Genomic DNA, 26,734 nt, shown 5'->3' on the forward strand with positions numbered 1-26,734 from the left:
TGGGGTCAGCTGCCAGACCTCCCTCACACCAGGGGGTGTCGGGGACTGGCGGTGGGTGGTGGCTCCGGCACTGGGGCTCCAGCCAGCTCCCCAAATGCGCATTTGCCTGTGGCCCTCTCCAGTGCCAGGCGTCGCGCCCACGAGCAGACCAGCCCTGCCAGCTGCAGGAGCTGTTTGGGCGCACAGGCCAGTGGGCAGCGGGCTCCGAAGCCACAGCAGGACCTGCGGGCGTGTGTGTCGGCGCCCTGAGGGTGCCCCGCTGAGAAACGCAGCACCCCTCCCCCCTAGTGCCCAGAGTATGAGGGGTGGCATGTTACAGGGCCTGCACCCCCACAAGTGCAGTGAAATGAACAGGGTGCCGCAGGGCCCCAGCACGTGGCAAACAGGCCCAGTAACACGCCACCCCTCATACTCTGGGCACTAGGACCAAGGGGGGGGCCTTGCTCTTCGGCGGGGGGGGGGGAAGCTGCAGGGAGGAGCCAGCCAGGGCCTGGAGCAGGGGCAGGATCTGCCAGGGCAGGGAGCTTGGAGCACTTGCTGCACCTATCGAAGGCCAGGAGGGGGGCTGCATCTGAAGGCCCCTCCCCCAGCCTAGGACTCTGGGTTGAAATAAGGCCTGGGGCCAACTGACGAATGACAGGGTCAGGTCAGAGCTCCAAAAGCAGGAGCCGGAGGGGGACACCCAGCAGAGAACCCCGGACGGCACCCGCTGCTCCTCACAGGTGTGCAGGGGGCCAGCGAAACACCTGCTGGAGCTATGAGCACACTCTGGCCTGGGCCGACCTGCTGTGTGCTCCAGCCTTGCTCCTCCTAGGTAAAGCCCCCCCCCGAACGGGCACGTGCCCCGTCGCGTGGGTCACTTCCCCCACCCTGTGTCCGGCCAATGTTGCTTGGAAACCTCAGGGCAGGGCCTAGGTACTGTGTCTGCAGCACCTTGCACAACAGCCGTGGGCACCAGCGCAATAAACATGATTGATAATAATTAACTTGTGCTGCCACCCAGCTCCTGCTCCAGGCCAAGCTGTTCCCCCAGGCATGGGGGGGATGGGGCATTCCCCTGGGCTGGGCAGAGAGGATGGGTGTATGGGGGGCGCGGGGGAGGATGGGGCATTCCCCTGGGCTGGGCAGAGGGGATGGATGTACGGGGGTGGGGAGGGGGCCTGGGCTGGGCTGGGCAGGACGAGGCAGCCCCAGAGGCTTGCTGGAGCCTGCAGCACAAACTCTTCCCGAAATCCAACCCACCACACAGACTTTGCCCCTGCTGAAGGTCGGGCTGGGCGCGTGGGGAAGCCGCCCCATGGCCCAGCCAGCCAGAGGGAGGCTCTCACAGGGCCAGCAGACAGCCAGAGCCATGCGCTGCTCCACTCTCACCCTCCTCTTCCTCCTCACGCAGGTAGGGGGATCCCTCACCCCTAGGGGCTGGGGGGGGTCCAACACAGCGAGGGGGGGGGAGGGCAGTGTGGACGGCAGAGCAGGCAGTGTCCAGACTCCAGGGGGAGCGCATGGGTCCCAGAGCGGGCAGGGGGAGCACGGGCCCTGGCAGGGCAGGCAGATTGGGGAGGCAGGTAGCGCCTGCGGGCCATGGAGGGGGGTGGGATGGGGTGGGCTGGGGAGCACGGGCCCTGGGGGACGGAGACAGACTGGGGAGGTGGGTAGAGCCTGCGGGCCATGGAGGGGGGTGGGATGGGGTGGGCTGGGGAGCACGGGCCCTGGGGGACGGAGACAGACTGGGGAGGTGGGTAGAGCCTGCGGGCCATGGAGGGGGGTGGGATGGGGTGGGCTGGGGAGCACGGGCCCTGGGGGACGGAGACAGATTGGGGAGGTCGGTAGAGCCTGCGGGCCATGGAGGGGGGTGGGATGGGGTGGGCTGGGGAGCACGGGCCCTGGGGGACGGAGACAGATTGGGGAGGTGGGTAGAGCCTGCGGGCCATGGAGGGGGGTGGGATGGGGAGTACGGGCCCTGGGGGACGGAGACAGATTGGGGAGGTGGGTAGAGCCTGCGGGCCATGGAGGGGGGTGGGATGGGGAGTACGGGCCCTGGGGGACGGAGATAGATTGGGGAGGCGGATAAAGCCTGAGGGCCCTGGAGGGTGTGGGATGGGGCAGGCTCACTGGTGGGGGAATGGGGAAGAGGAGCAAACATTGGCAGGGCAGGGGGCAGGGTGTGGGCTCAAGGGAAGGTGGCACAGCCCTGGGGGTCCGTCCCTCTGCCCACGGCGGCCCGGCGGGGGCTGCAGCCTGTGCTCTCAGAGAAGCTGCCCATGCCCTTCCTGAGCCCCACCTGTCCTGGAAGGGGAGGGAGCATTGGTACCCGGGGTCAGCTGCTTTGGAAGAGGCCTGTCTTGGCCCCTGGGTGCCATCGTGGTGGGCTGGGTGCTGGAGCCCACGGTCCTGGGCAGTGGATGGCCACGGGTGTGTGGGTGTGTGTTGGGAACCTGCACTGAACGGGCTGCTGCTGACGGCTCCCTGCTGCCATCCGGAGCAGCCTGTGCCAGGGGGCTGGACATTGCCCTGGCCTCGGTGCACGCCCTGCCCCGGCTCCCGTGGTGTGCCAGGGGTGTCTGGTTCCAGGACAGGGCTCTGAGCCCCCTCCCCCCAGGCCACTCCGGCCCCCCTCACGTCGGATCCTGGGCTTTCCGGCTAGTTTCCAGGAGCCGCGAAGGAGAAAGCAGCCGCCAAGGGGGCATAGGCTGGGGGGAGCCCCACAGGGAGCCTGCCGCCCCCAGCCCTGCAGAGCATCCCTAGGGACACTAACCAGCATCTCCCTCCCACTCAGGCTGGCCCCAGCAGCAGGATGCACCGGCTAGAGCCCTGTGCTAGCTCCAGCAGCCCTGATGGGGCATTTCCATGTCTGGTCCCAGATCGGCATCAGGAATGAACACTCTGCAACCCACACAGACACCTAGCAACAGTCACCAGGGCAGCACCCCTCCCCAGGCAACAGGCAAAACTCACCTCCTTCTTTGGCTGTTTGGGGTTCCCAATGGCTCCCTTCCTAGCAGCTGTCTCTGCCCCTGCAGGACTTCTGCCCCTGCCTTCAGGCAGCTGGGCTAACAGTCCCAAAGGCCAGCCCTGGCAAGAAGAGGCAGAAGAGAGACTGGGTCGTCCCTCCAATCAACTGCCCTGAGAATGAGAGGGGGCCCTTCCCCAAGCCGCTGGTTCAGGTAGGGGAGGCCTTTGGCAGTGTGGGGGGTGGCGACCCGGCACTAGCTGCCAGGCATGGTGTGTATGGATGTGTGGGGAGCTGTGGGGAATTTATACTGCCAAGTGCAGCTCCATGTATAATGCGTTATGCAATTCACCAGCCTACTACTTTGCATACTATCACATATTTTGCATATATTATAAACAGCACTTTTAGCAGAATTGTTTGCTGATGGCAAAGGCGTCCGCCCATTTGACTGCTCTGGTGTAAGATGCCCTGGTTCTCCTGCAGGGTGGCCGCAAGGAGCGTCCCCTCCCCACATTAACCTGCTGACCTGCCTCACCCTAATTTATTTGGGGGTGGGCTTCTTCTGGGGCAATTAGGTAGGGCCTCATTGAGGCTTTGGGATGGCAACCCTCATTCTCTCCCCCCCCCCCCCTTTTCAGACCCTGCCCTTTCTTAGTCTCCTATTCACCCCCCACCAGTCCTTACTACCCCCTGCCTGTGTGGCTCAGGCCCTGTGTACAATAGCGGTCTCTGGTACCCACAATTCAGCTAAAGGTGGGAGATCCCAGCAGGGGGGTGGGTTGATGCCGCAGGGCTGGCATGGGCGTCCTACAAGATGCTGGTGCTGCTTGGTGAGAAAGGGGCAGCGTCCAGGAATCTACACGGGGCAGAAGGTTCGAGAGGGGAGGGACTTGGGGGGAAGTGAGGCAGTGAGGAGCGGCCTGGATGTGAGCAGTTCCTTGCAGGTTCTGGACAGACGGGGAGGGGAGCACAGGCTGGGGCAGGCCCGGTGCTCAGAATCCACCGGCTGACCCTCCCGTTCTCCGGCACCAGATCAAATCCAACAAGAACAAAGAGACCATGGTTTTCTACAGCATCACGGGGCAGGGCGCAGACACCCCCCCTGTGGGCGTCTTCATCATCGAAAGGGAGACGGGGTGGCTGCAGGTGACGAAGCCGCTGGACAGAGAGGACATCAGCCACTACACGGTGAGTCCCTGGGTGCCGTGGATGGAGCAGGGGCATGTTCTCAGGGGCTGATGGCCCCTGGAGCTTGGAGGTGGCTGGGAAGGGGACAGAGGCGCCAGTGAACTGGGTTTCACTCCATTTCTTGTACCACACGGTCCAGAGGGCAGTTGCCCTCTCCTCCCCCTCACGGTCTCTTCCCCGGGGCTCGGCAGAGTAAAGCCAGAGAGGAGTTGCTGACCCCAGCTGGGCGCCGCCTCCTGCTCTGTGCCCGACCCTGGTCACTTGGTCACGTCAGCACTTGGCCCTGAGGCCCGGTTCTTTCCCCGAGGTGCTGAGAGCTGCAGCGGGAGCTGAGGGGCCCCAGCATCGGTGAGAATCGGGCCTAGAGCGCGCTGACAACCCAGCACCGGCTCGCTGCCTCATGGGGCCCGTGGGTCTCTGCTGGCTGCTTTCGGAGCCAGGGCTGGGTTTGGCGGGCGCTGCTGGCTGCTCGTGGCCAGGCGGCTGCAGGACTCGCAGGGTGGCTTGATGGTGCCTTACACCCTGTGCTGGCTTTGCAGATTGTTTCCCACGCTGTGTCTGCGAATGGGCAGCCCGTGGAGGACCCCATGGAGATCATCATCACCGTGAGGGACCAGAACGACAACAAACCCCAGTTCACCCAGAGCATCTTCACAGGCTCCATAGAAGAAGGAGCCAAGCCAGGTACGTGACACACCGGTCATGAGATGTGGCTTTGGAGGGTTCCCTCCAAGGAGAGAGAGAGAGACAGGGGCTGTTTTAGTGTTGGGTTAATTTTGCTTTGAAGAATTTAAATCCCAGAAACAGAGGGGTAGCCGTGTTAGTTTGAATCTGTAAAAAGCAACAGAGGGTTCTGTGGCACCTTTAAGACTAACAGAAGTATTGGAACATATGCTCCAATACTTCTGTTAGTCTTACAGGTGCCACAGAACCCTCTGTTGCTTAAATCCCAGAATAACCCAAAGGGGCTAAAATCTGCCCACTGAGCAGACGCGCCTTGTCCAGAGCGTGCTGCACGTGTGGATGGCAGGGCTTGGAGCAGGCTCTCCCTCCCCTTCCAACCCAGCAGTTCCTTCCCCCGATCCTGCAGGAGAGTCGGCACCCTGGGGTTGACCACCCGCCTCGCTACAGAACCCGCGGAGGGGACCAGTTACCTTCCCAGAAGGCTCGGGCTGGCAGGGAGCAGGTGCAGATACCGCTGATGGGGGCGGTATGAAAACTGGAATTGAACAGAGGAGCTAATTTGGTAACAGTAAATGTGGCTCCAAATTGTGCCGTCCGTTGACCTGTGAGATGCTCGTAGGGCTTTAGTCTTTGTATCGTCCCAATGAGATCGATGGCTCTGGGCCGACGGCTCAGCCTGCGCTGCCCTGAGGCGCTTACAATCTTATTCCCCTTCTTTGGTGACTGCAGAGAAGAATTGGCAGACGTTAGGGATGGGAAATGCCTGGTGGTTGATCTAGTCACCTTCCCCCATTCCCCTTGGTGGGCCAGGGCAGGATTGTTCCTGGCAGTACATCCTGGAGAATCGTCTCCAATCTCATTTTGTCCTAGAACTAGAAAAATAATGTTACTCTGAACTCGTGCCTAGGTACCTCTGTGATGCAAGTGACAGCCACAGATGCAGACGACAGTGTAAACACCTACAATGGGGTCATTACTTACTCCATCCTGCAGCAGATACCTGAACAACCCCACCGCGGGATGTTCGCCATCAACTCAGAGACTGGCGTCATCAGTGTGCTTGGAACTGGGCTGGACAGAGAGGTGAGCACCGCAGCATTGGGTCGGAGGCATGTCCATGTGTTACATTTGCACAGTGCGGATGGACGGCCCTAGGTTCGGAAGGGCGAGCTCCATACTGAGACGCATTGGGAGTGGCGGACATAAGCCGTGTCACGCTGCAGGATGTCTTTGGCAAACTTCCCGCTGTCTCCGTTTCTCCTGGGCGCTTGTGCCACGTTAGACTTCCCCTGCCCGGCCAGCCCTTGGGCTGAGTGAATTGTGCTTGGCGGGGAGGCAGTGTGGGGGTTCAACGGGCATCTCTGCAGCGCTAGAAACTGACCCCCCCCACGAGAGGCCCGATCATTTGGCCGTGTTCGGTCAATTCAGCTAATTTAAATGCATCAAATCTCAGCCCCACGTTGGGTTTTGTGGAAACACGTTGTTGCCGAGCTTGAGCCCAGCAGAGAGGTTGCACTGGGTGTGACGGGTTGGATCACAGAAACCCCCTTGGGAGCTGCCACCCAATGTGCAAAGACTACCCCTGCTTCTGTTTTCCCTGCCAGCTCAGGACTCCAGCACCCTGTCTTGCTGAGCCAGACACTCCCGTCTGGCTCCAGACACAGACCCAGGGTCTGAATCACTTGTCCCAAAGCTGCAAGTTTACCTGAAAACAGCTCGCAGTAGCGTGCTTGTCTTTAGCACTCAGATGCCCAACTCCCAATGGGGTCTAAACCCAAATAAATCCGTTTTACCCTGCATAAAGCTTATGCAGGGCAAACTCATAAATTGTTCGCCCTCTATAACACTGATAGAGAGATATGCACAGCTGTTTGCTCCCCCAGGTATTAATACATACTCTGAGTAAATTACTAAATAGAAAGTGATTTTATTAAATACGGACAGTAGGATTTAAGTGGTTCAAAGTAGTAACAGACAGAACAAAGTAAGTCACAAGCAAAATAAAATAAAATGCGCAAATCTATGCCTAATCAAACTAAATACAGATAATCTCACCCTCAGAGATGCTTCAGTAAGTTTTTCTCAGACTGGACACCTTCCAGGCCTGGGCACAATTCTTTCCCCTGGTGCAGCTCTTGTTGCAGCTCAGGTGATAGCTAGGGGATTCTTCATGATGGCTTCTCCCCCTCTCTCTTCTCTTCCCCCCTTTATATATCTTTTGCATAAGGCGGGAACTCTTTGTCTCTCTGGGTTTCCACCCCCCCTCACTGGAAAAGCACCAGGTTAAAGATGGATTCCAGTTCAGGTGACATGATCACATGTCACTGCAAGACTTCATTACTCACTTGCCAGCACACACATATACAGGAAGACTCACAGGTAAATACAGCCATCTGCAGACAATGGGAGTCATCAAGATTCCAAACCATCATTAATGGTCCACACTTTACACAATTACAATAGGCCCTCAGAGTTACATTTTATATTTCTAGTTTTAGATACAAGAGTGGTACATTTATACAAATCAGATGATCATACTCAGTAGATTATAAGCTTTGTAATGATACCTTACAAGAGACCTTTTGCATGAAGCATATCCCAGTTACGTTACATTCACTTATTACCGTATTTTCTCTAAAACCAGCTCAGTTACATTATATTGACTTATTATCAAGTTTTTATAAAACCATATAGACTGCACAACGTCACACTGGGAACGGGGCACGGAACACTCCTTGGGGACGTGAGCACACGTGGCCTTTCTAGAGACACAGGCCCCACCCTGCTCCCTTCACCGTCCATGGCAACCGGGAGCAGGAGGCTGAGAACAGCCCTTCGCCTCATCTTGCTGCCTGCTCCCCTGCTTCACAAACAGTCACAGGTCTTCTCGGCCTGCCCCGGGAGGAGGAACCATTATTCCAGTGTTACAGAAGGGGAAACAGGCATGGCAAGGGCAGGGAGCTGCCTAAGGCCACATGGGAAATTACTGGTGGGCCACAGCCCCTCCCTCGGAGTGTGCCGCTGTGCCAGGGCAGAAGTCTCCAGGACCTCCGGCCACACCAGTTCCAAGATGGCTGCTACAAGCTCCCAGTGAAGAGCTTGAGAGGGCACCGTTAAATCATCTTCCTTGTCCGTCAGTCAGACCACGTCACCCCTTCCTGTTCACATCCCCTGCCCTCCCTCGCCCACGCACCGTGTCCAGACAGCTCATCCGCACTGCCACGTCCCCACAGGGCTCTGCCCTGGCTGCAGCTCCGAGCACGGTCCCCGGCCCCTCCACCAACGCCAGGCACAGCCCCTGGTCTGTGTTCCCCCATGGCAACTCCCCCAGCCACCCACCTGCCCTTCCCAACAGCAGCGCATTTGTGACTGTAATAGGGTGACCAGACTGCAAGTGTGAAAAATCAGAACCCAGGGTAGGGTTGGGGGGAAAGGGGTAATAGGAGCCTATATAAGAAAAAGACCCAAAAATCGGGACTGTCCTTATAAAATCGGGACATCTGGTCACCCTAGACTGTAACTTGCTGGCAGCTCTAGTAGGGTGAGCAACGAGTTAACGGAAAGCAAGGCCCTGGCCCCAGCCACACAGGGGAAAGGCCCCGCTCTGCGCCCCGCTCTGCAGGGGAAAGGCCCCGCTCTGTGCCCCCTGTGACTCTCTCTCTCTTTCACAGACTGCCCCTCAGTACAGGCTGACAGTGCAGGCTGCAGATCTGCAGGGAGAGGGGTTGACAGCCTCCGCCACTGCTGTCATTGAGGTGCAGGTGAGGCTCCCGGGCTGGGCTTCCATTAATGCACAGGGCACTACTAGAGATGCTGGGGCCACAGACCCGGCAGCTGCCTCTACACGCCCACTGCTAGCCAGGGCCATCAAACCGCTGCCCGTACCCAGTTAGCAAGCCTGCCACAGGGCTGCCCAGGAGTCTCCAGTGGGGGGCAGAGCTGAGGCCGCAGAGCCTGGCTGGAGGGGGCAGCTTTTTCAAAAACCACAAGCTGACATGGGTCTCACAAGCCACCTACAGCTCTGAAAGCACCCGGCCACTCGTGACCGGCTATTCCACTCCCACCCCAGGGCTGGTCTCCCATTCGCAGGCAGGCAGGTTTGCTCAGCTGGCTGGCCTGTTGCTCTTTAAATAGCTGTGGGGAACCAATCAGTGACATTCACCCTCTTTTTCAAAACCAGTGGAATGGCCAATCATGTGGTGCCACTCACTTTAAAAAAAAAAAATCCTTACAGCCCATTGGCTGTCAGGCAGAAGGGGGGCGGAGTCCATCCGTCATATGCTGGGCAGGGCTCCACTGACACACACAAAAACCTGCCAAGACTCTACAGGCAGCAACTTGGGTAAAAAACAGGCTTAAAACATGTAAGTTCAAAGTCGCTTCTCCCCCCCCCCCCCCGTACCTTGGCACCTGGAGGTGGCGTTTGCTCTGCTGCCTGTGAAGGGCACAGCTGGGCAGGGCAGGCGAGGGCAGGCTCGGCAGCGGGGCTGGCAGGGAGCAGCAGAGGGAGGGTGCCCCAAACCCTGGGCAGCAGTGGGCACAGGCTGACTCTTGCAACACTAGAGAAGGGGTTTCTCCCTGGCCCTCTGGAGTTACAGCAGCCCCGTGGGAGCCTGCCCCTTTGGGACTCATGACTGACAGGGGTGTGCCAGCAGTAACTACCCCATGCCCTGCAGCTCAGCTGGGGCTGGGGTCACTGGGAGCTGGTTGCAGTCCCACCCACGGGCAGCCTGCTCACACTCCGGTGTGGGGCACTGCGGCACGGAGCTCCCTGGGGATTGGGGCATCCCCCTTTACCACAGCCCTGTCTGGGGCACTCCATGGGCTCCCCTCCTAAGTGTAACTGGGGATCTGCACTCCAGCCCTGCCCCTTGGCTCCTCACCCAGACCCCTGCCCCTACCGGGGCAGAGCAGGCGGGGGCAGGGGGGAAAGGCTGCACACTGTACCCTGCTGGGACCCAGGTTTGCCAGAAGCAGCCCAGGGCAGGGGTGGGATGGGATCATGTGAGCTGGGCTCCTCCCTCGCCCATCAGCCGTTCCCCACAACAAGCCGGACCAGGCTGGATCCTCCCTCTATCCTCACAGGGGACACTCCGTCCTGGGCCCTACCCTGGCTTGTCACCTTCGGGGCCACTCAGAGGAAGGGCACATCCTGGCTGCCCTCTGCTCCGGAAACCGGGTCTGATAGGGCATGGGGGTGTGGGGCCTTGTCTGGCCACGTGGGTTGAACCCTGTTGCAGGCGGCGCTAGAGACAGACTGTCCCTCTGCAGCCAAGACCTGGCACTGCTCCATGGTGCTGGGCCATCCCTCCCCAGGCCCTGCTCCTCGCCGAGGCCCCGAGGTTACTCACCGACCTCGCTAGCTCTGCAAACAGAGCTGGGGCCATGGGAATGGTGCCACAGGGAGGGGACTGAAGGGTCCCAAGCAAATGGCCAATGCTCCGCGCTGCCCTGATCTAGGTCAGAGCTGCTTGGGCAATGCCACACATTTGTGAGTTAGACAAGTGCTGGGGGCAGCGGTTCTGCTGTGCGGGCTTCAGAAATCAGGGTTGGGCCCTTCCTCACACCCCCCCCCAATCGGCCTGGGCGTGTGCCAGGGGCCCTGCCCCATCGGCCTGGGCATGCACCGGGGGCCCTGCCTCACCCCCCACCCCCATCGGACTGTGGGTGCACCAGGGACCCTGCCTCACCCCCCACCCGCCTGGACATGCGCCAGGGGCCCTGCCTGACTCCCCCCCATTGGCCTGGGCATGTGCTAGGGGCCCTGCCTGACCCTCCTCTCCCCCCATCGGCTTGGGCGTGTGCCGGGGCCCTGCCTCACGCACGCCCCCTATGCTGCTAGAAGGGGGGTTTCCATCAGGGTCAGACTGAGACATCCGCTCCCCGAGAGATGGCAGCTGGGCTGACGGAGACGTTGTTCCATTGCCCTCGCTGCCCGTACAGAGGGTGAGGGGGGTGTCAGGTCAGCAGAGCCACGGTGCGCAGGGGGTGGATTTTCCCAGCCTGGAGCACCATAGCGATGGAGCGTAGAGCAGGCCTGAGTGCCCTGCACTTGGCCCTCTGCTCCCTCCCAGTTTACCAGAGCGTGGAGACGCTGCTCCCCTGCTGCACACACCAGTGATCGCCCCGTGCGGTGGGCACTGCCGCGGGGCAGGGGAGTGGCTGTGGTGCTTTGGGGGCCAGGCATGAGGGGCCCCGCTTGGCTCATTAACTTGAGTCCCAGGTCAAAAACACGTCCGAGGCCCCTAGCAGCTCCCTGACCATCCACGTGTTGAACACTCTGACCGGCCAGCCCGCAACAGGCCTGGCCACGCACCTGTCCCAGCTCCAAGGCCCCGGGCTGCAATGGATGGAGCTGATGAAGAGGTAGGTGTGGTGAGGCAGATGGGCTGTCCCTGGAAGGGGAAGGCCACCCCACAACCCCACTAAGCGCAAAGGCCTGGTGCGGGGGCAAGGGGGGGGGAGCTGAGCTGAAGCCTGGGGGAAGGACAGGAAAGGGTTTTTCCACCTCCTCAGGCTTCCCTCTCCCAACTGAATCTGATCCCAGCCCACAGCAGAAGAGTTGCCTGACCCCTCCCCCCCGGGGTGGATCCCACTGCTGGCCTGTTCCACCCCCCAGCTGGCCCGGCTCAGGGCGTGCAGGCTGCGGGATGGGTTCTGGCAGAGTGGGCTAGGACCTGCAGCAGGCACAGGTTCCATCTCCCCCCAGCCAGTGCCCAAGGGCTAACTGCAGCCCCTGCCCCCAGGCTGTGTTTGGAGAGAGGTGCAGTGCAAACAGAGTGAAGATGGGTCTACATGTGGCCAGACTCCAAGGCAAGGCGGCCTGGTTCTCCCCCGGGCCCTGCAGGAGAACTGGCAGAGGTACTGGCACGGACCCAGCCAACGTACAGCCGTTTCCCCTGGTGCTCCCTTCCTTGGGTTGTGGGGTGGGGGGATTACTCCCTTCTGGTCTCTGGCCTGGCAGCTGCCTCACTGCTCGGCTGGACCCCCACTCCCCACTAACCTGGCATCATGGGGACACACTCCAGTGGGGCACTGCCATCCGCTCTGGCTCAGCCTTCCTGGGGTGTAGGTCAGACCGCAGAGGACACAGATCCATGCTCTGACATGACCCAGTACGGTTCAATCTCCCCATCAACTCCCAGGGCGGAGTGATGCGCACACAGCACGAGGTGGTGCTGGCCAAAAAGCGTCGCCTGGAATCCCTGGGGGCAGCTCCTGCCGTCTGGAACGACCTCCCTGCCTGCTCCATCCCCAGGCGCTCTCCCCTGCTGTCACTCCTCTCCTTGCTCTGCCTTCTGCTTCCTGCGCTGCTCATGGGGGGAGCACGTCATCCCAACAGCTGTGCCTGGCTCAGCCTGCACCTGGGGCTGGATCCCAGCAAGGAGGCTCCAGGGGACTAGGGAGGGAGCAGCGGACAGCTTCAGTTTGATACACTTGTTTGGATTTCAGCTCTACCAACGTGGATGGGCACTGCCCGCTCTTCCTGGCTCCTGGGCAGGTGAAGGCTGGCACGTACAAGCTGCACTTCGACACTGGGGCTTATTGGCAGCAGCGGGGCTACACTAGCTTCTACCCCTATGTGGAGGTAAATCTAATTAGGGACCCAGACATGCTCAATTCCTCTCTCACCCGGGCGGGTTAAAGCAGGAGCGAGGAGAATCAGCCTTGTCTACAGAGCCAGCGCTAGCACGTGCAGACCCGGGAGGCAGGGAGCACGTGGAGTGCTTGACGCCCAGGACACGGGTTGCTCTGTGCCTGCCTCTCCAGAATCCTCCACTAAGTCAGGGGAAGTTGCCACAGATGCTACAAATGCACTGGAGCCCAAGGGTCAAACTCTTTGATACTCCACCGTACACTCTGCCTCGTGGCCTAGCAGGGCAGCGGCTCCAGACTGACAGCAGCGTAGGGGAGCAGACTCTGGCCCCGTCTCCCTGCTCCCCACCCATCGCCTTTGCCATGTCAGAGTGAATAGGGCTCAGTGCACTCTACACGGCTAATCTGCAGCTCTGTCCCCAGCAGTGCTGGAGCCGCTCACTGTCAACAGGAAAGAGTTGCATTTCCTCCCGCCCTGACCGTCTGCAGACAGATCAAACTGCTGTGGGGCCGAGGCTCCCCCGAGCCAGCACATGCTGTGTCACACATGTAACCTGCTTCTCCCTTGTCTCCGTCAGGTTGTCTTCACGGTCACAGAGCAAACCCGGAAGCTGCACATCCCTCTGCTGATCAGCCCCTTCTCCTATACCACCTACAAGGGGCACTAGAGCACAGGGGAGAGCAGGTGGGCATGGTGCAGGGACTAGCCCCTTGGCTGGCCTGACCATGGCTCCAGAGACGGGCCGGAGGAAGTGACGCGAGGGAGGGCTGCGCTATTAAAGGGCTCTTTCAACAGCACTTGCCGTAGCCTGACGCACTCAGCTGCTCGTTAGCGAGCTCTGCGGAGCCGAGTGGTAAAGCAGCCAGGCAGATGGATAGCTCTGCTCCAGGAAGGGCAGCATGGCTCTGCTGCTCAGGGGCCCAGTTCTCCCTGCTGGTGAGCGCAGTCCCTCCAGAGCCAGCAGGGCTCATCCCTCTTCCCGAGGCAGAGCTGTGGGCATACGGAGGCCTCTGGGCTCCAGCCCCTGCCCAGGGCAGGAGAGGGCCTAGCTGGGAGGCCTATGGGTGCAGGACTGGCTGAGAACAGGTCTGGAGTGGCGACACTCCTCTGCTTACGGTGCGGCGGTACCCAGGGGCCAGCTACCAGCTGTCTGGCTGGCACGTTCTCTAGGCAAGGGAGCACTGGGCTGGGAGAGGTCTCCTTCCACGCTGCGGCCCAGCCCGGCCCTGGGAAGTGAAAAACGGTTCCTTTGGAGCCTGCTTAAAAACCTTTCTGGGGTCTGTTTAATGAGGCAGCGCCACAGCACAGCCCCCTCCCTGCGGTGCTGGGACAGGAGCCCGTGGGGAGGCTGCTGACAATATTTAGTGTGACCCAAGAGGTGATGGACAAGCACGTGCCCAGCAGTGCTAGGTTGGGGTAGCAACGAGTCCGGCTGGGCCCTGCCCCAGCGTCTGTCCCATCACTGTGGTCTCCAGTGGTTTGAAGCCCACGTTGTCCAGGGGGATGCCGAAGGCTGTGAGCTTGGCCTCATAGGTGCGCAGCAAGTCGTTGTGTGCCTGAAAGTGAAGCAGAGTGTGAGTCCCAGGGAAGTGCACACCACGCACAGGTCGTCACTAGCTAGCTCCTACCCGGGCTCCTGCACCATCCCCTGTGGTGCCCGGCAGGGGCAAAGGGGGGCTGTCATTATAACTAGGGAAACCAGAACTCGGTCCCTGAGCCAGTCTGGATGCTGGGGGTCCCTGGGTAACCCCCTCGCAGAGAGAACCAGCACCGTGTGGCTAATTCCTGCCTAGCAGCGAGGGCTGCACACGCACTAGGAGATGCCAGCGTGCCAGAGGGCTGAGCTGCCTGGCCAGCACTTTAATCCTCTTGCTTATGTGGCAAAGCTAGAAAGTCCTGACACAACAAGGGAGGTGCTGGGCAAAGGCTGTGTCTGTCTGTGTACACGTGAGCGGGAACAGCCCCTCCACTCCCTCCTCTCCTGCAGGAGAGATGATGTCTAACAGAGCCACGTAGGAGCAGTGCCCTGCTCCTCCCAGCAGTCCCTGGAGCTTCTCCTCCATCCCCATTAGGTTTTGCACAGGAGGATTCTCCCTGCAGAGCATGTGGCATGTCCCAGCGCTGACCCTGCCTGGTTCCACTGGGGCGGGACAGAAGCAGGGTCCCCTCTCCTCACCTTGCAGACTCGGGCCAGCTCGTACTGGAGATCCTTGATGGTGTTGTTCTTGGAATCCAGCACATCCTGGGAAGGGAGATCACAGCCTTGTTACTGGTTGGGTCCCCCGGGCATGGGTCAGAGCCCAGCTCAGCATGGTGCCATGGGAAAGCTGCAGAGATTGGCTTGGCAAGGTTCCCACAGTGCTGCCAGAGGAGATGGTGCCTGCTGGCTGGGGCTAGTTTGGGGGATGGGGGGGGAGACCCGGAACATAACCCCAGAACCCTGCTCAGTGTAACTGACCCAGAGACTGAGATGCCTTTAGTGCTGCCTGCCCGCCAGTTTATGTTGCATCTGGTGGGTTAGACGTGGCCCCATGCTCCCTTAGGTAACGAACACTGTGGAGAAGCCCATGCCCCTGCACTGCACTGGGGGAACTCGCAGCCCACTTCACCCCACTCCAGCCTGGTTTCCTCCCAGCACCAAGCCAAAGATATGACCGAGGGAATCCTCAGGCCACTCTGTGGAGTGCGACCTTAGTCCCCGGGGAGGCATTAAGAGTGGGAGACAAGCAGTCCCCACCTGATCCCACCTCCTGCCTCACAACCACAGAGTCCGAATCCAGCCCATTGACAGCCAACCTAGCACAGACCCCGGGCTCTCTGCAGTTGGGGAAAGTGGAGATCGGAGGAGATCCAGGGCCCTGGTGGCTGAGTAGGGCCCTTTCTCTGTGGGGGCCAAACTGCTCCACCTGGTCTGCCATTCTGGGGTTCAGGAATGTGTTCTCCCTTCGGTTAAGCGGCTGGTTTGCTGCAGAGGCTTTGGGATGCGTGGAGGCTACAAATGTGTCTATTAAGCATGAGGTGCCTGACTTGCCAGCAGCCTGTGCTCTGCAGAGGGCAGCAAACGAACAACAGGCCCTCACCTGGAACCTCCACTGCATCAGCCGCTCGCTGGAAAAGGCTCTAGTCGGACTGTCATTCTCGTGCCAGGGGCGACTATGGCAGCTTCCAGGGTGGAGGGCCCTGCTCAGGGGCTGGCCTCAGGAAGGCAGGGGACCCCCAGTTTGAGGCCATATTATGCAAGGAACCCTGGGGGGGTATGGAGTTGTGATGAGGTGAGGTGGCTGTGCCTCACGTGTGCTCCTTGGCCTTTCCGCTCCAAGAACCCAACCAGGGGCCTCCGAGAGCTTGTCTACACTAGTTAAATTGGTCCTGAGATGTACCAACGGTGCCGCTCCGCGAGAGGGGAAGGCCAGGGCTGCATTTTTGCTGCTCCGTCACCTAACTGCTCGAACGCCAGGGCCCGGGCTACACGGCACCCGTGCAGAGTTACAGACCGGAAGCTTCGCAGCATAGATGCAGCCTGCAAGAGGCAGCTGAGCAAAGGAATTCGGAGACTCCAGCACCGCCAGCAGCTGCTGGAGAGATGTCGCCTTGGTGGTTTCTGAAGAATGCGTTTTGTGATCTGCTCCCCCAAGGCCAGGCAGTGGCGCTCATTCCATCCCAGTGTCTGAGCACTACAGCACTGTTACTGGTTCACACTCCCAGCACCCCAGGGAGGGAGGGAAATTGTATCTCCATTACAGTGCTGCAAGCTGAGCTCGGGGTGGATGAAGTGACTGGCCCCAGGTCACACAGGAAATCCATGGCTGAGCCAGGAACCCAGGTTTCCCAAGTCCCAAGCCCGTTTGCGCTGGGCTGGGACAAAGGCAGACAAGTGCTGCTTCTCCTGTTACTGCTGCTACTTGCTTGGCATGTGGAATCACTAAGCCTGTTCTCCCCCCCCGCCAGGAGCTCCCCGCCATGTATTTTTAGGGTGCCAGACGTCCCAGAGCCTGCTGTGAGCCACAGAGGGAAAGCAGGCGGTGTGGGGGGGAGTGACTAGTGAGATTCATCTTAGTTCTCATTGGTCATTATGTCCCCACTAGCCCCCATGGCCACAAAGCCCCTCCAAATCAGGCACGCCTCCACTAGAGCTGGCAGGTGTCATTGCCAGCTCCAGGAGACGTACCCGTGCTAGCTCTCATCGAGCTACCTGCTAAAATCTAGCGGTGCGAGCAGCAGGAGAGGCTGGCCGCCCCAGGATGTCACTTGGAGCGAGGAATCGCCTCCCAGCTCCAAGTGCTGGCGTGGCCAGAGTGGAGCCCGCTTAGATTGCCGGGGGTGGGGCCGCCAGGAGAGGGCTGTCTCCGCAGAGCTGGCCAGGGGAAGCCTGGGTGAGGCTGCTGCTCAGGGGCTTCCATCCCTCACCTTGACAGAGTACAAACAAGCACGGTGCCCGGCCTGCAGAGCCCGGCACACAAAGGAATCAGCAGCCCCGACAATTCTCCTGTGGGTTGGGACTCGGCCCAGCCCTTTCCACCGCTGCGGGAGCGAGACTCAGCGCTGAGCCTGCCCCTCGTGTCCCAAGGGGGCTACCCATACAATGGCCTTCATGGGAGTGAGAGGAGGCCGCTGAAGCCCATCCCCTTACCACAGCGGTAGCCTAGGAATTCTGGCAGGACAGTGGAACATGTTGGGGCTTTTCCCTGAGTGTGCCAGGGCCCCAGCTCTACACACATCTTAGAGGTGAAATTCTCCCAAGATGAGGGGTGAATCTTCCTTCCTCCCACCCCATTGGGCCTCTCCTCCTGCATCACAAGCCTGGGGCTGCGCTAACAGACCAGAAGCTTTGACCTAACTACCACATTCAGCTAGCCACCAGGCGGGAGTAACAGAGTGTGAGGTCCCACAAGGTTGGGCCTCGCTCCTCAGAGGGTGCAGGGAGAAGGAGAGGGCTCTCGCCTGGTCACAAAGGGACCATTCTCTGATGCCTTCTCCAAGCCTGTCTGCACCTCCAGCAGGATCCCTCTCCGGCTACAGAGACTGCTCTCAACTCTTTGGTGCTGAGGTTCAAAGGCCAGAGATTTAGCCCATGTTTAGCCAAAGAGCAGGCCCGGCCCCGCTATGCAGCCTCATAGACTTTAAGGTCAGAAGGGACCATTATGATCATCTGGTCTGACCCCCTGCATGCTGCAGGCCACAAAACCATCCCTACCCTTTCCTTGACTCTGCTGATGAAGTCCCCAAATCCTGTGTCTTAGTGACTTCAATTGGCAGAGAACCCTCCTGTTAGAGATCCCTGCCCCATGCTGCGGAGGAAGGCGAAAAACCTCCAGGGCCTCAGCCAATCTACCCTGGAGGAAAATTCCTTCCCGACCCCAAATCTGGCGATCAGTAAGACCCCGAGCATGTAGGCAAGAGTCTCCAGCCTGACCCTTGTTAGCCATTATACTGTTTACTGTTATACTGTAAACAGCCCTATCACCCCAAGCCCTAACCCTTGCAGTGGGGCGGGGGCAAGCCCAGCAAGAAGTGACCCTTCTGCTATCTCTCCCCCAAGACCCTGAAGCAGGATACAGTACCTCCAGTTTGCGTGTGACCATGGTGAGGGCGCTGGGGTCGAGATTGGAGGCTGAGAGGACTTCGTTAAGCTGCACCTCCTTCTTCTCCAGTATGTTGGAGAGGGCCTTCAACTTGCGCTCCAGGAGCAGGTTCTTGAAGCCAGTCTTCTGCTGCACCTCATTAATAGCTTTGGTGAACTTCTGATAGAGCTCGTCTCGTTCTGCCTGCACCTGCTCAGGAAAGAGCCACACCCAGTTAGCAAGGAGACCTCCATGCCGTGCCTTCAAAACCACCTGCTCCACACTGCAGTGCAGGAACAGCCACCCTGGGACTGACCAATGAGCCACCAGGTTGGGTAACATGCCCCTGACAGTGGCCAATACTGGAAACTTCAGTGGAAGTTAACATACCCGACTCCCAGCGGGAAAATCCCTCCCCTTAAGCAAGAGGAATGAGGCGTGTGGAGCATTTCTCCCCAGCCAGCACCATGGCATGTGTGTTCGTTAGCACATGCACCCCATGGGCCTGACTTCAATAAGCACAGAATACCTGCCAGAGCCGGGAATGTCATAAACTACCCCCGCCAAACAGCTCCTGCCCCAGACGGATTCCCCCTTAGCCCGCTTTCATTCCTCTGCACTGTACGCCCAGCTCCTGTCCTAGTTTCCACCTCAACAGCTACGTTTTGTGCTTCTCCAAAGGGGACCAAGTGCTCTTTAAACATTAGCCAATCCTCAGGTCATCTCTGAGAGGCCGGTATTACTATCCCCAGGTCAAGATGGGCTGGCTGAGAGACTGGCCCCAGGTCACACCATGAATCAATAACAGATACGGGAAGAGAACCCATGAATCCTGGCTCCTAGCAGAGCGGTGCCGTGAAACCATCCTCTGGTAGCCACGGTCTCCTCCTTTTTTTAACAGTTAGGGGAATTAATCATTGGATCAACTGACCTCGGGGCATGATGGATTCTCCATCACTTCGAATCTTTAAACCAAGACTGATGTCTTTCTCAAAGATGTACCATAGCTCAAACCAAAGTTATGGGCTTAATGCAGAAATCACTGGGTAAGGTTCTCTGGCCTGTGCTTTGCAGGTCAGATTAGGTGGTGACAATTGTCCCTTCTGGCCTTAAAGTCTATGGCTGTGACTCCCCAGGACCCTATTCTGCCCTCAGAGTAACCCCAATGCCAAGTGCATACAGGGGTCACCCATGAGCCTTGCAGCGGGTAGGAATGGCAGATGTTAGCAGCAGCAACTAAGAGAACCTTGGCTCTTATCTAGTTAATGTGTCTGAATTAAGACATATCCTCCAAAGCCTATTTCCAAATGCACTGAATATGCTGTTGCCCCAATGACAGCTTGTTAATGAGGTCTCCTATCAATGTTCACATTGCTGGGGATTCTCCGGGAATTGCAGACAAGCTCCATGCTTAACCCACTCAGCTGGGGGAAAGACCCTCAGGCTACAAGCACTTAACCTGAAGCATGCTCCCTGAAGGCTGGCATGCCAGTAACAGACTCCGCCTGGTCAGAGCAGGGAGCATCCTAAAGCCAGCGGTTAGATGAGAGACCGAGGATGCTAGTTCCAATGGTGATCTGTTGCTGTGCTGTATCCAGCACTCCCTCACCATAGCAGGGAGATTCTCAGCAACCATCTCTCTTGTCTTCCTCCTGGCCTAATGCTGCAGCCAGGCAACCCCAGGCCAGGAAGGGACCAGCGGAGCATACGTTATTGTTTAGTCAAGTACAAAGCTGGGCCTGTCTACTGAGCACAGGAGATGGCAGAGCAGAGAGAGAGCTCAGAGGAGGCAGCTGCTCATACGGAACTCAGAGGGTGTCAGAACCCAGGACAAGCCCAGGCTGAGCTGAGGCCTATGCAGTCATCTACAAGGTTACCATTGTGACATCATCTCATACCGCAGGATCCCAGCTGTTCAGAGAGGGCAGGTGCGGGAAGGGAACTCCCCATGCTCAGGTGCTCTCACTTTGTGCCCATGGCTCTCACCTTGCTGAACCTCTGCTCCAGCACTTCATGTTCCCACTGAAGGTCTTTTAATTCTTTCTGGGTGACTTTCAAACGGGCCTTTGTGTTCTGCAGAGGGGAGGAAAAGGGGAAAGAGACTAGACGCATGCTATGGGTTCCTGGGGCGGGGGAGAGGCGGCACAGGAGAATACCAGACCCTCCTCCCCAAGCTGGGCATCACCCGCACAGAATCCTTTCTTTCTTAACAAGACACGTGCGGCTCAGGAGTCAGCCCCAGGGGGCAGGAATCCATTATTCCTCTTTCTCCACTAGAGTGAGATCCTTTGCACCCCCGAGTTCGGGGATCCCCACCAGATGCTATGCTGAGGACACCAGCCTAAGCCACGACTGAAGGGGATTCCATTTTGGAGTCTGTCAGTGTAGTTCCCAGATGACCAGCAGAGGCCACTATTCAAGCCCAATCTATACCCTGGACACAGCACAAGGCAGGCTCTGAGAAGGAGCGGGAGAGACACTACAGGACATGGGACCTAAACCGGATGGGAGCCGAGCAGGTGACTCACAGCCAGTGCCTCCTTGTCCTTCTCGTAGTGGGCTAGCTTCTTCTGCAGCTCGGCCACCTCCTCCCGGGCCCGCTGCAGGGGCTCTGTTTGCCTCTTGTTCTGAAGCAGCACTTCCGCCATCTCCTTCTCCAGGTGATCCTCCTTCTTCTTCATCTCCTCCATCTGCTCCTGTTCTCAGGGGCAGATACACAAGTACTGAGTCCCTGAGCAGGGCTGCCAGCATGGGGCATTGCAGCAGGAGACCCCAGGCCTGCAGGACTCCCAAGCACGGCATGTAGCACTGCCACAGCAGCATCCTAGCCGATGGCTTAAAATGGCCATGTTTATAACGCAGCTGCATGATCTTCACGAGTGTAATTGTGTAAATTGTCACCACTTCTCAGGATTAGAGGTGATGGTGCTCACAAAGCATATGAAGCAGCGGGGGAAACCCCTGCAGTGGAAGGCACTCAATGGGAAGCCAATACTGAAATGCGTGTAGTTAGCAGGCAGGAACTGTCACCTCCAAGAGAGCGTCAGTCCTCTCCAGCACTGGGCTTCCGGCCCAGCTGTGTCCCCATTCCGGCGCTGGGCACAGGCTAGCGTTACCTTGAGAGTGTTGATGAGTGCCAGGTTGTTGAGGGTGACGTCGTTGTAGTAGTTCTTGATGTCACTGAAGGCCTTCTCGTGGTTCTTCATCAGCGTGTTGATCTGTCCATTTTTCCTCTCCTCGATCTCATGAATCTCCGTTTTCCTCCGCAGATCCAGCTCGTCCCGCAGCACGCGCATCTTCTTGTCGTACTTGGCCTCAATCTCTGAAGGGAAGCACCACACATGGCTGAGTGACCACCCCATAGGGCAGGCCAGACAGGCTGGGACCCAGTGCATGAGCTCCCCTTTGCTGCTGCTACAAGCTGCTTGGTCAGTCCACACTATGGGGATGGTACTCTTGGAAAGGATGCCCATTAATGGTGCCATATCAGCTCCCATTAGCGCATGGAGCAGTTACAGCAGACTCATGGAAGGGAATGCCCAGAAACCCTGGCTGACTGCGGAGCCCAGACACCCTAGGCAGGGGAGCACTAGAAACACTCAGGTAATCCTGCAAATCGAACCACATTATAATAAAGAGGTACCAGCACAAGGCCTAGGTGCCTGTAAAGTCTCCTCCAGCCTCAGAGCCCTGCAGCTCCAGAGAGCCAGTATGCAGCTGTGAGGGGCACTTACTGCTTAGTGCCCACGAGCCCATGGTGTTAAACAGTCCCCCCGACAGAGATGGGGGGAGCAGGGCTGCACTGCCACATGGAGACAGGCAGCGTAGAGGGAGATCTGAGTCCACCCTTGAGTGGCAGCAAAGCACCCGCTGCTGGTGCTGCTCTGATCCATTCTGCGTGCGCACAGACAAGCTGCTCCTGGGAATTCAGACAAGCCACTCAGCCTTACAGCCCACAAGCAGCGGAAGAGGGGAGGAGGAGGAGAATGGCCATCCGCCAGCTAGGCCCTGTTTTGCTCCGGGGAGGGAGCCCAGCGGAGGCACAGCGTGACGAGTGCTAAGACAGCTCTCACTCTGGGTTTCATACAGGAGTCCAAATAGGAACTGACCTTTCACTTGTCTCTCAAAGTCGCTGCGCAGCCGCGTGATCTCCTCCTCTTGTTTCTGACAGGGAGAAGCTGCACGTTAGACCTGGATAGCCAAATAGAGAGAGAAATCCTCCCCTACGCACAGGCTCAGAGTCAAGGCCATCTGCGCACCTGGCTGCAGTGAAAAGCCATCACAGAAAGGGGGATCGGATCAGCTGATGCCCTGGAGCACATGGTTTGATTACCAATCCTACTGCAGTTTGCAGAGTGACCCATGCAGTTACTGGCCATCAGGTTCTCCAGCCCCATGTTGGATTCTGACTCCTGCAGCACTGACTCCCAGCCCCAGGAGGACAGACTTCCTTCAGTGACTCTAAATAGATCTCCCACAGATGTCACTGGGTGACCCCTTAGTTTCACATGATGGGGATGGTGCAAGGATCAGGGACTGATCAGTCTCCATTCAGCCCTTCAGAGCCTGGATGTCTCAGGAAGGTGCCCCCTCTCGCCTCCTTCTCTGACAAGCTACCCTTGGGCTCTCCCATCTCCGTTACATGCCAAGACCACCCAGACCTCGGACTTGCTCTGGCGTCTCTGCTGCGCTCTTCTTCCAGGCTGCGGTGAGGAGGCTGGACAAGCCCTGCAGCTAAGGCGTCCCCAGCCCCATGATTATCTGTCTGAGAGCAACGTACCATGCGCAGGTTTTTCACCACCACCTCGTTGGCCAGCTCCTGCTCCTTTAGCTCCACTTTCAAGGTGCGCATATCCTTGCGCAGCTCCGTCTCCTGGGTGCGGTGCTCCTTCTGGGCCAGCTTCATGGACACAGTGCCCTCTGCCTTCAGTTCTGTGATGTTGTTCTGGTGCTCGTACAACAGGTGCTTCACCTTCTGCTTGTAAACCTGGAAGAAGGGAACTCAGTGGTGTAAAGCCCCCAGACAGGGATGGGAGCAGGGGGAGCCCAGCAGTGGGGACCCACCCCTCTGCAGGGGCCTGGGAAGAGGGGCATTAGCAGATACGGGCAAGAACACATTTGAACTTGAAATACTGCCTGAGACACCCCTTGCTAGTGTCCTGCCCAACTCCCTTTGCCCCCTCCTTTTCTCCCGTGCTGCTCGGGGCCCACACAGAGAACACCGGGTGCTACTAATTACGGGCACAGCCAAGCAAGGATCTATGGTACCCGTAAGGAAAGCTGGAGTCCACTAACCGTCTTCCCTTAGCCTCTCACTTTAATCTCCACTTGATGCCGCTCCTCGGCCTCCTCCATCTCACGGTCCTTGTTGCGCAGCTCCGCCTTCTTCTCATCCAGCTGCCGACGGGTGATCTCCCAGAAGGTGTGGATCTTGTCACGCTCCAGCTGGAAGTAGTTGCGCTCCTCCCGTTCGCGGTCCAGTTCCTCCCGAAGACGCACAATGTGCTCCTCCAGCTGCAGCGCCAACAAGCGCAGCTGGTGAAGGCACTGGCGGGGGAGTTCTCCTCCCACAAAATTGCTGACTTACGTCTCTCTAGCACCCGTCACCCTCTGGGGGCCCAAAGCTCTTTCCAAACTACCCCCAGCAATCCCTACAGCCTCCCCTGGGTGGAGCATGGCAGCTGTTTAACAGGATACAGAAGTTTAGGATGGGAAGTGACGATGCCATATCCAACAGAAACCACGGGGCGTTTAGGGAGGTAGACTGTAATTAGCCATTAAGATATGGATACTGGGACTAACACCCTGACCTCTAGAAAAGGGAGCTAAGGCATCTTGATTGATCGGAAGGGAACAGACCCGCAGATCTATTTGTCATCTGGAAGAGCAGTGCTGCATTCATTGACAACCAATTCGGACTCAGAATTGCAGGCTCCTCTTTCAGACTGCAGGGACATTGGGTCAGGGATCATGTCTTCATATGTGATTGTAAGCAGCCAGCAAAGCAGGGTCTTTGGCCATTACCATACTAAATAATAATACCAGGGAAGAGGGCTACCTCCTGAATCACTAACTCCCCTTCGCACAGCACCTAGTCCAGTCTCTCATTCAAGATGCGCTGAGAGTGCAGCAGCTAGCATGATTGCAGATCATCAAACCACAGACTGAACAATCATAGAACTGAATCTGAACGAATACCACTTGAGGAATTCGTTTGCTTGGGCCCGGAGAGAAGAGGAAAGTGTATTTATGGCATGGGGTGTATGAATGCCCTAGCAACAGACATTGATTTCATCAGTAATTCAAGTTCTAAAAGGGTTATACACCTGTATCAGAGTGAGTGGAGGGGGCTTTCTCCAATAGGAAATAAGGACAGAACAAGACATAGCGCTCAGACTAACAGGGAAATGCTAGACTGTGTCACAGAAAACCTTTTATAACTACTAGACAGAGGAGGGCACAGAATCCTGGTCACGGGCAACAGAGTGCAGGCTAGATGAGGGACACAGGGAAGTTATGGAAGCTCTGGAGAGGGAGAGATGAGATGGTTAAACCCTTGGGGAACCCAGCTACACCCCAAAGCCCACAACGAGTCCGCTCTTGTGATACCCATGCAAATAGTTCAGGCATGTGAGGGATGGTGCCGTTGTTGGTGTGAAAACCCACCCTGTCTTTTCTACTAACCTTCACCATCTGCCATCTCCATCTCATGGGTTGAACCAAACCTTGTGCACTTCATGCCACCAATAAGCCTTACAAATGGGAGCCTCCTCTCGCCAGGAGCTCAGTGGCCGTGCGAAGCCCTTGGGCAGAGAGCCCTAGGAGAGAAGCTGTGAGCTCTCACCTGATCCTTGCTCATGTCCTCCGGGGGGACAGCATCCACCACCGCTGCAGCTTTGCCTCCCTTGGCTTTTTTGCCACCTTTCTTTTTGGGCGCCTTAGAAAAGAAAACAATATACATGACAGGCGTGCATAGCTCAGACCGACAGAGGTGCCACCGACCTGGGCTGCTGGGGACCACTGGGTGTGGATGTCATTCTTATCAAAGAGATGACACAAAGTAGGATCATCCAGTTCCCCCCAGGCGCAGCTTTGTTGTGCAGCTTTCAGAGGGCTGGAGGGTCAGTAAAGGTACAAGAAACTCCACACCAAAGCAATTAACTAAGACAGCACTGGTACTGCTACTTCTGGTGCTGGGGACTGGTATGCATGGCTCCCTCTCACACTCCCAGAGCAGCCCAGGGGATTCAGGGGGCCGGGGGCAAAGCAATTTCGGGGACCCCTTCCATAAAAAAAGTTGCAGTACTATAGAATACTATATTCTCGTGGGGGCTCCTGCAGGGCCCGGTGCAAATTGCCCCACTTGCCCCCCCCCCCGCCTCTGGGCAGCCCTGCACACTCCCCATGCTATGTCTGGTGTGTCCTCGCTCACTCAGATCCCATGTGGTGCTACTTGTCCTAACCAGCCAGGGAGCATGAGTGCATTTTGGAGCAGCCTGCGCCCTGTGATGAGCTAGGGGCATGCACTTGAGGGGAAGGCAACAGGTGCCACGGGCTGGTGCAGCCAAGCTCTCAGAATGACCCGTCACCCGGAAGGACTGTGCGACCCAGAGCTCAGGGCATTGACCAGCCCAGCTGCAGCTCCAGGGAGGCCACTGCAGCCATCAGTCCCGAGCAAAGTGCCCCAGGCACAGAGGAACGGGACAATTCTGCTGCCTGCCCCAGAACCCTGCCCCAAATGCTGCTGCCCCCCAGCACACCGGGGGCTCCCAGGAGACCCCTGAACCTAGTGTTTTCCTCCCAGCGCCCCCCTCGATCCCGGGGATTCCCCAGCCCCCCCAGGGGTTCCCTCCAACCCAGGGGCTCCCCCCAGCGCCCCACTCGAATCCAGGGGTCCCCTCCAACCCAGGGGCTCCCCCCAGCACCCCAGTCACCCCCAGGGAACCCCTCCAACCCAGGGGCTCCCCCCAGCACCCCACTCGAACCCAGGGGTCCCCTCCAACCCAGGGGCTCCCTCAGCGCCCCAGTCACCCCCAGGGAACCCCTCCAACCCAGGGGCTCCCCCCAGCGCCCCAGTCACCCCCAGGGAACCCCTCCAACCCAGGGGCTCCCCCCAGCGCCCCACTCGAATCCAGGGGTCCCCTCCAACCCAGGGGCTCCCCCCAGCGCCCCAGTCACCCCCAGGGAACCCCTCCAACCCAGGGGCTCCCCCCAGCGCCCCAAGGGAACCCCTCCAACCCAGGGGCTCCCTCCAGCGCCCCAGTCCCCCCAGGGGACTCCTCGATCCCAGGGGCTCCCCCCAGCGCCCCACTCGAACCCAGGGTCCCCCCCTCACCATGGCTCCTGCAGCTGCTGCTCGCGCTCGGCGGAGTCACCGAGTCTCCAGGCAACCGCCGGGGAAGCCTCGCGAGAACTCCGGGCCGCCCATAGCAACGCGCGCCATGGCCCTAGCAACCGCCGGCGGCGCTGCTCCCTGCGGAGCCCGGCCTGGCTCGGGGGGCGGGGCCCTGCCCCAGACCCGCCAGCGGCTCCGGCCCCGCACTTCGGCCCTTCCCGCTGCCCCCAGGGCCCCTCCCCCCCGCGTGGCGCACAGCCAAGCCCCGCCCTGTCTGCGGCTCTCGAGCCGTCGGAACTGCCCGAGACTGCGCGGGGCGGGGGCGGCCTGACCGCTCCCTTCGCCCGGCCATTGCGGGCCCAGTGCCAGCCCGTCTGGCCCCCTGCTCTCGCGTGGCGAGTCAGAGCCAGCGATGA

The 26,734-nt window shown here is 58.9% G+C and overlaps 2 protein-coding genes across 2 annotated transcripts; one reads left to right on the forward strand and one right to left on the reverse strand.

Annotated features, from left to right (window-relative positions):
• Nucleotides 1–1,200: 1,200 nt before the first annotated feature.
• On the forward strand, nt 1,201–13,088 carry LOC128848776 (cadherin-1-like). The gene is made up of 8 exons (XM_054048927.1): nt 1,201–1,393; nt 3,021–3,164; nt 3,986–4,141; nt 4,681–4,825; nt 5,733–5,908; nt 8,497–8,586; nt 12,278–12,413; nt 13,000–13,088. Exons 1-7 carry the CDS (start codon nt 1,298–1,300, stop codon nt 12,392–12,394), a joined length of 924 nt encoding a protein of 307 aa, XP_053904902.1. The 5' UTR covers nt 1,201–1,297; the 3' UTR covers nt 12,395–12,413; nt 13,000–13,088.
• Nucleotides 13,089–13,682: 594 nt separating this feature from the next.
• On the reverse strand, nt 13,683–26,379 carry GAS8 (growth arrest specific 8). The gene is made up of 11 exons (XM_054048967.1): nt 26,319–26,379; nt 24,828–24,920; nt 23,300–23,497; nt 22,764–22,970; nt 22,093–22,147; nt 21,100–21,305; nt 20,512–20,679; nt 19,970–20,056; nt 17,984–18,193; nt 14,599–14,664; nt 13,683–13,978 (listed from the first exon to the last, which is right to left on the reverse strand). The coding sequence occupies exons 1-11, from the start codon at nt 26,319–26,321 to the stop codon at nt 13,829–13,831; spliced, it is 1,443 nt and encodes a 480-aa protein (XP_053904942.1). The 5' UTR covers nt 26,322–26,379; the 3' UTR covers nt 13,683–13,828.
• Nucleotides 26,380–26,734: the final 355 nt, after the last annotated feature.

This window comes from Malaclemys terrapin, chromosome 14 (assembly GCF_027887155.1).
Source record: "Malaclemys terrapin pileata isolate rMalTer1 chromosome 14, rMalTer1.hap1, whole genome shotgun sequence".
Lineage (NCBI taxonomy): Eukaryota > Metazoa > Chordata > Testudines > Emydidae > Malaclemys > Malaclemys terrapin.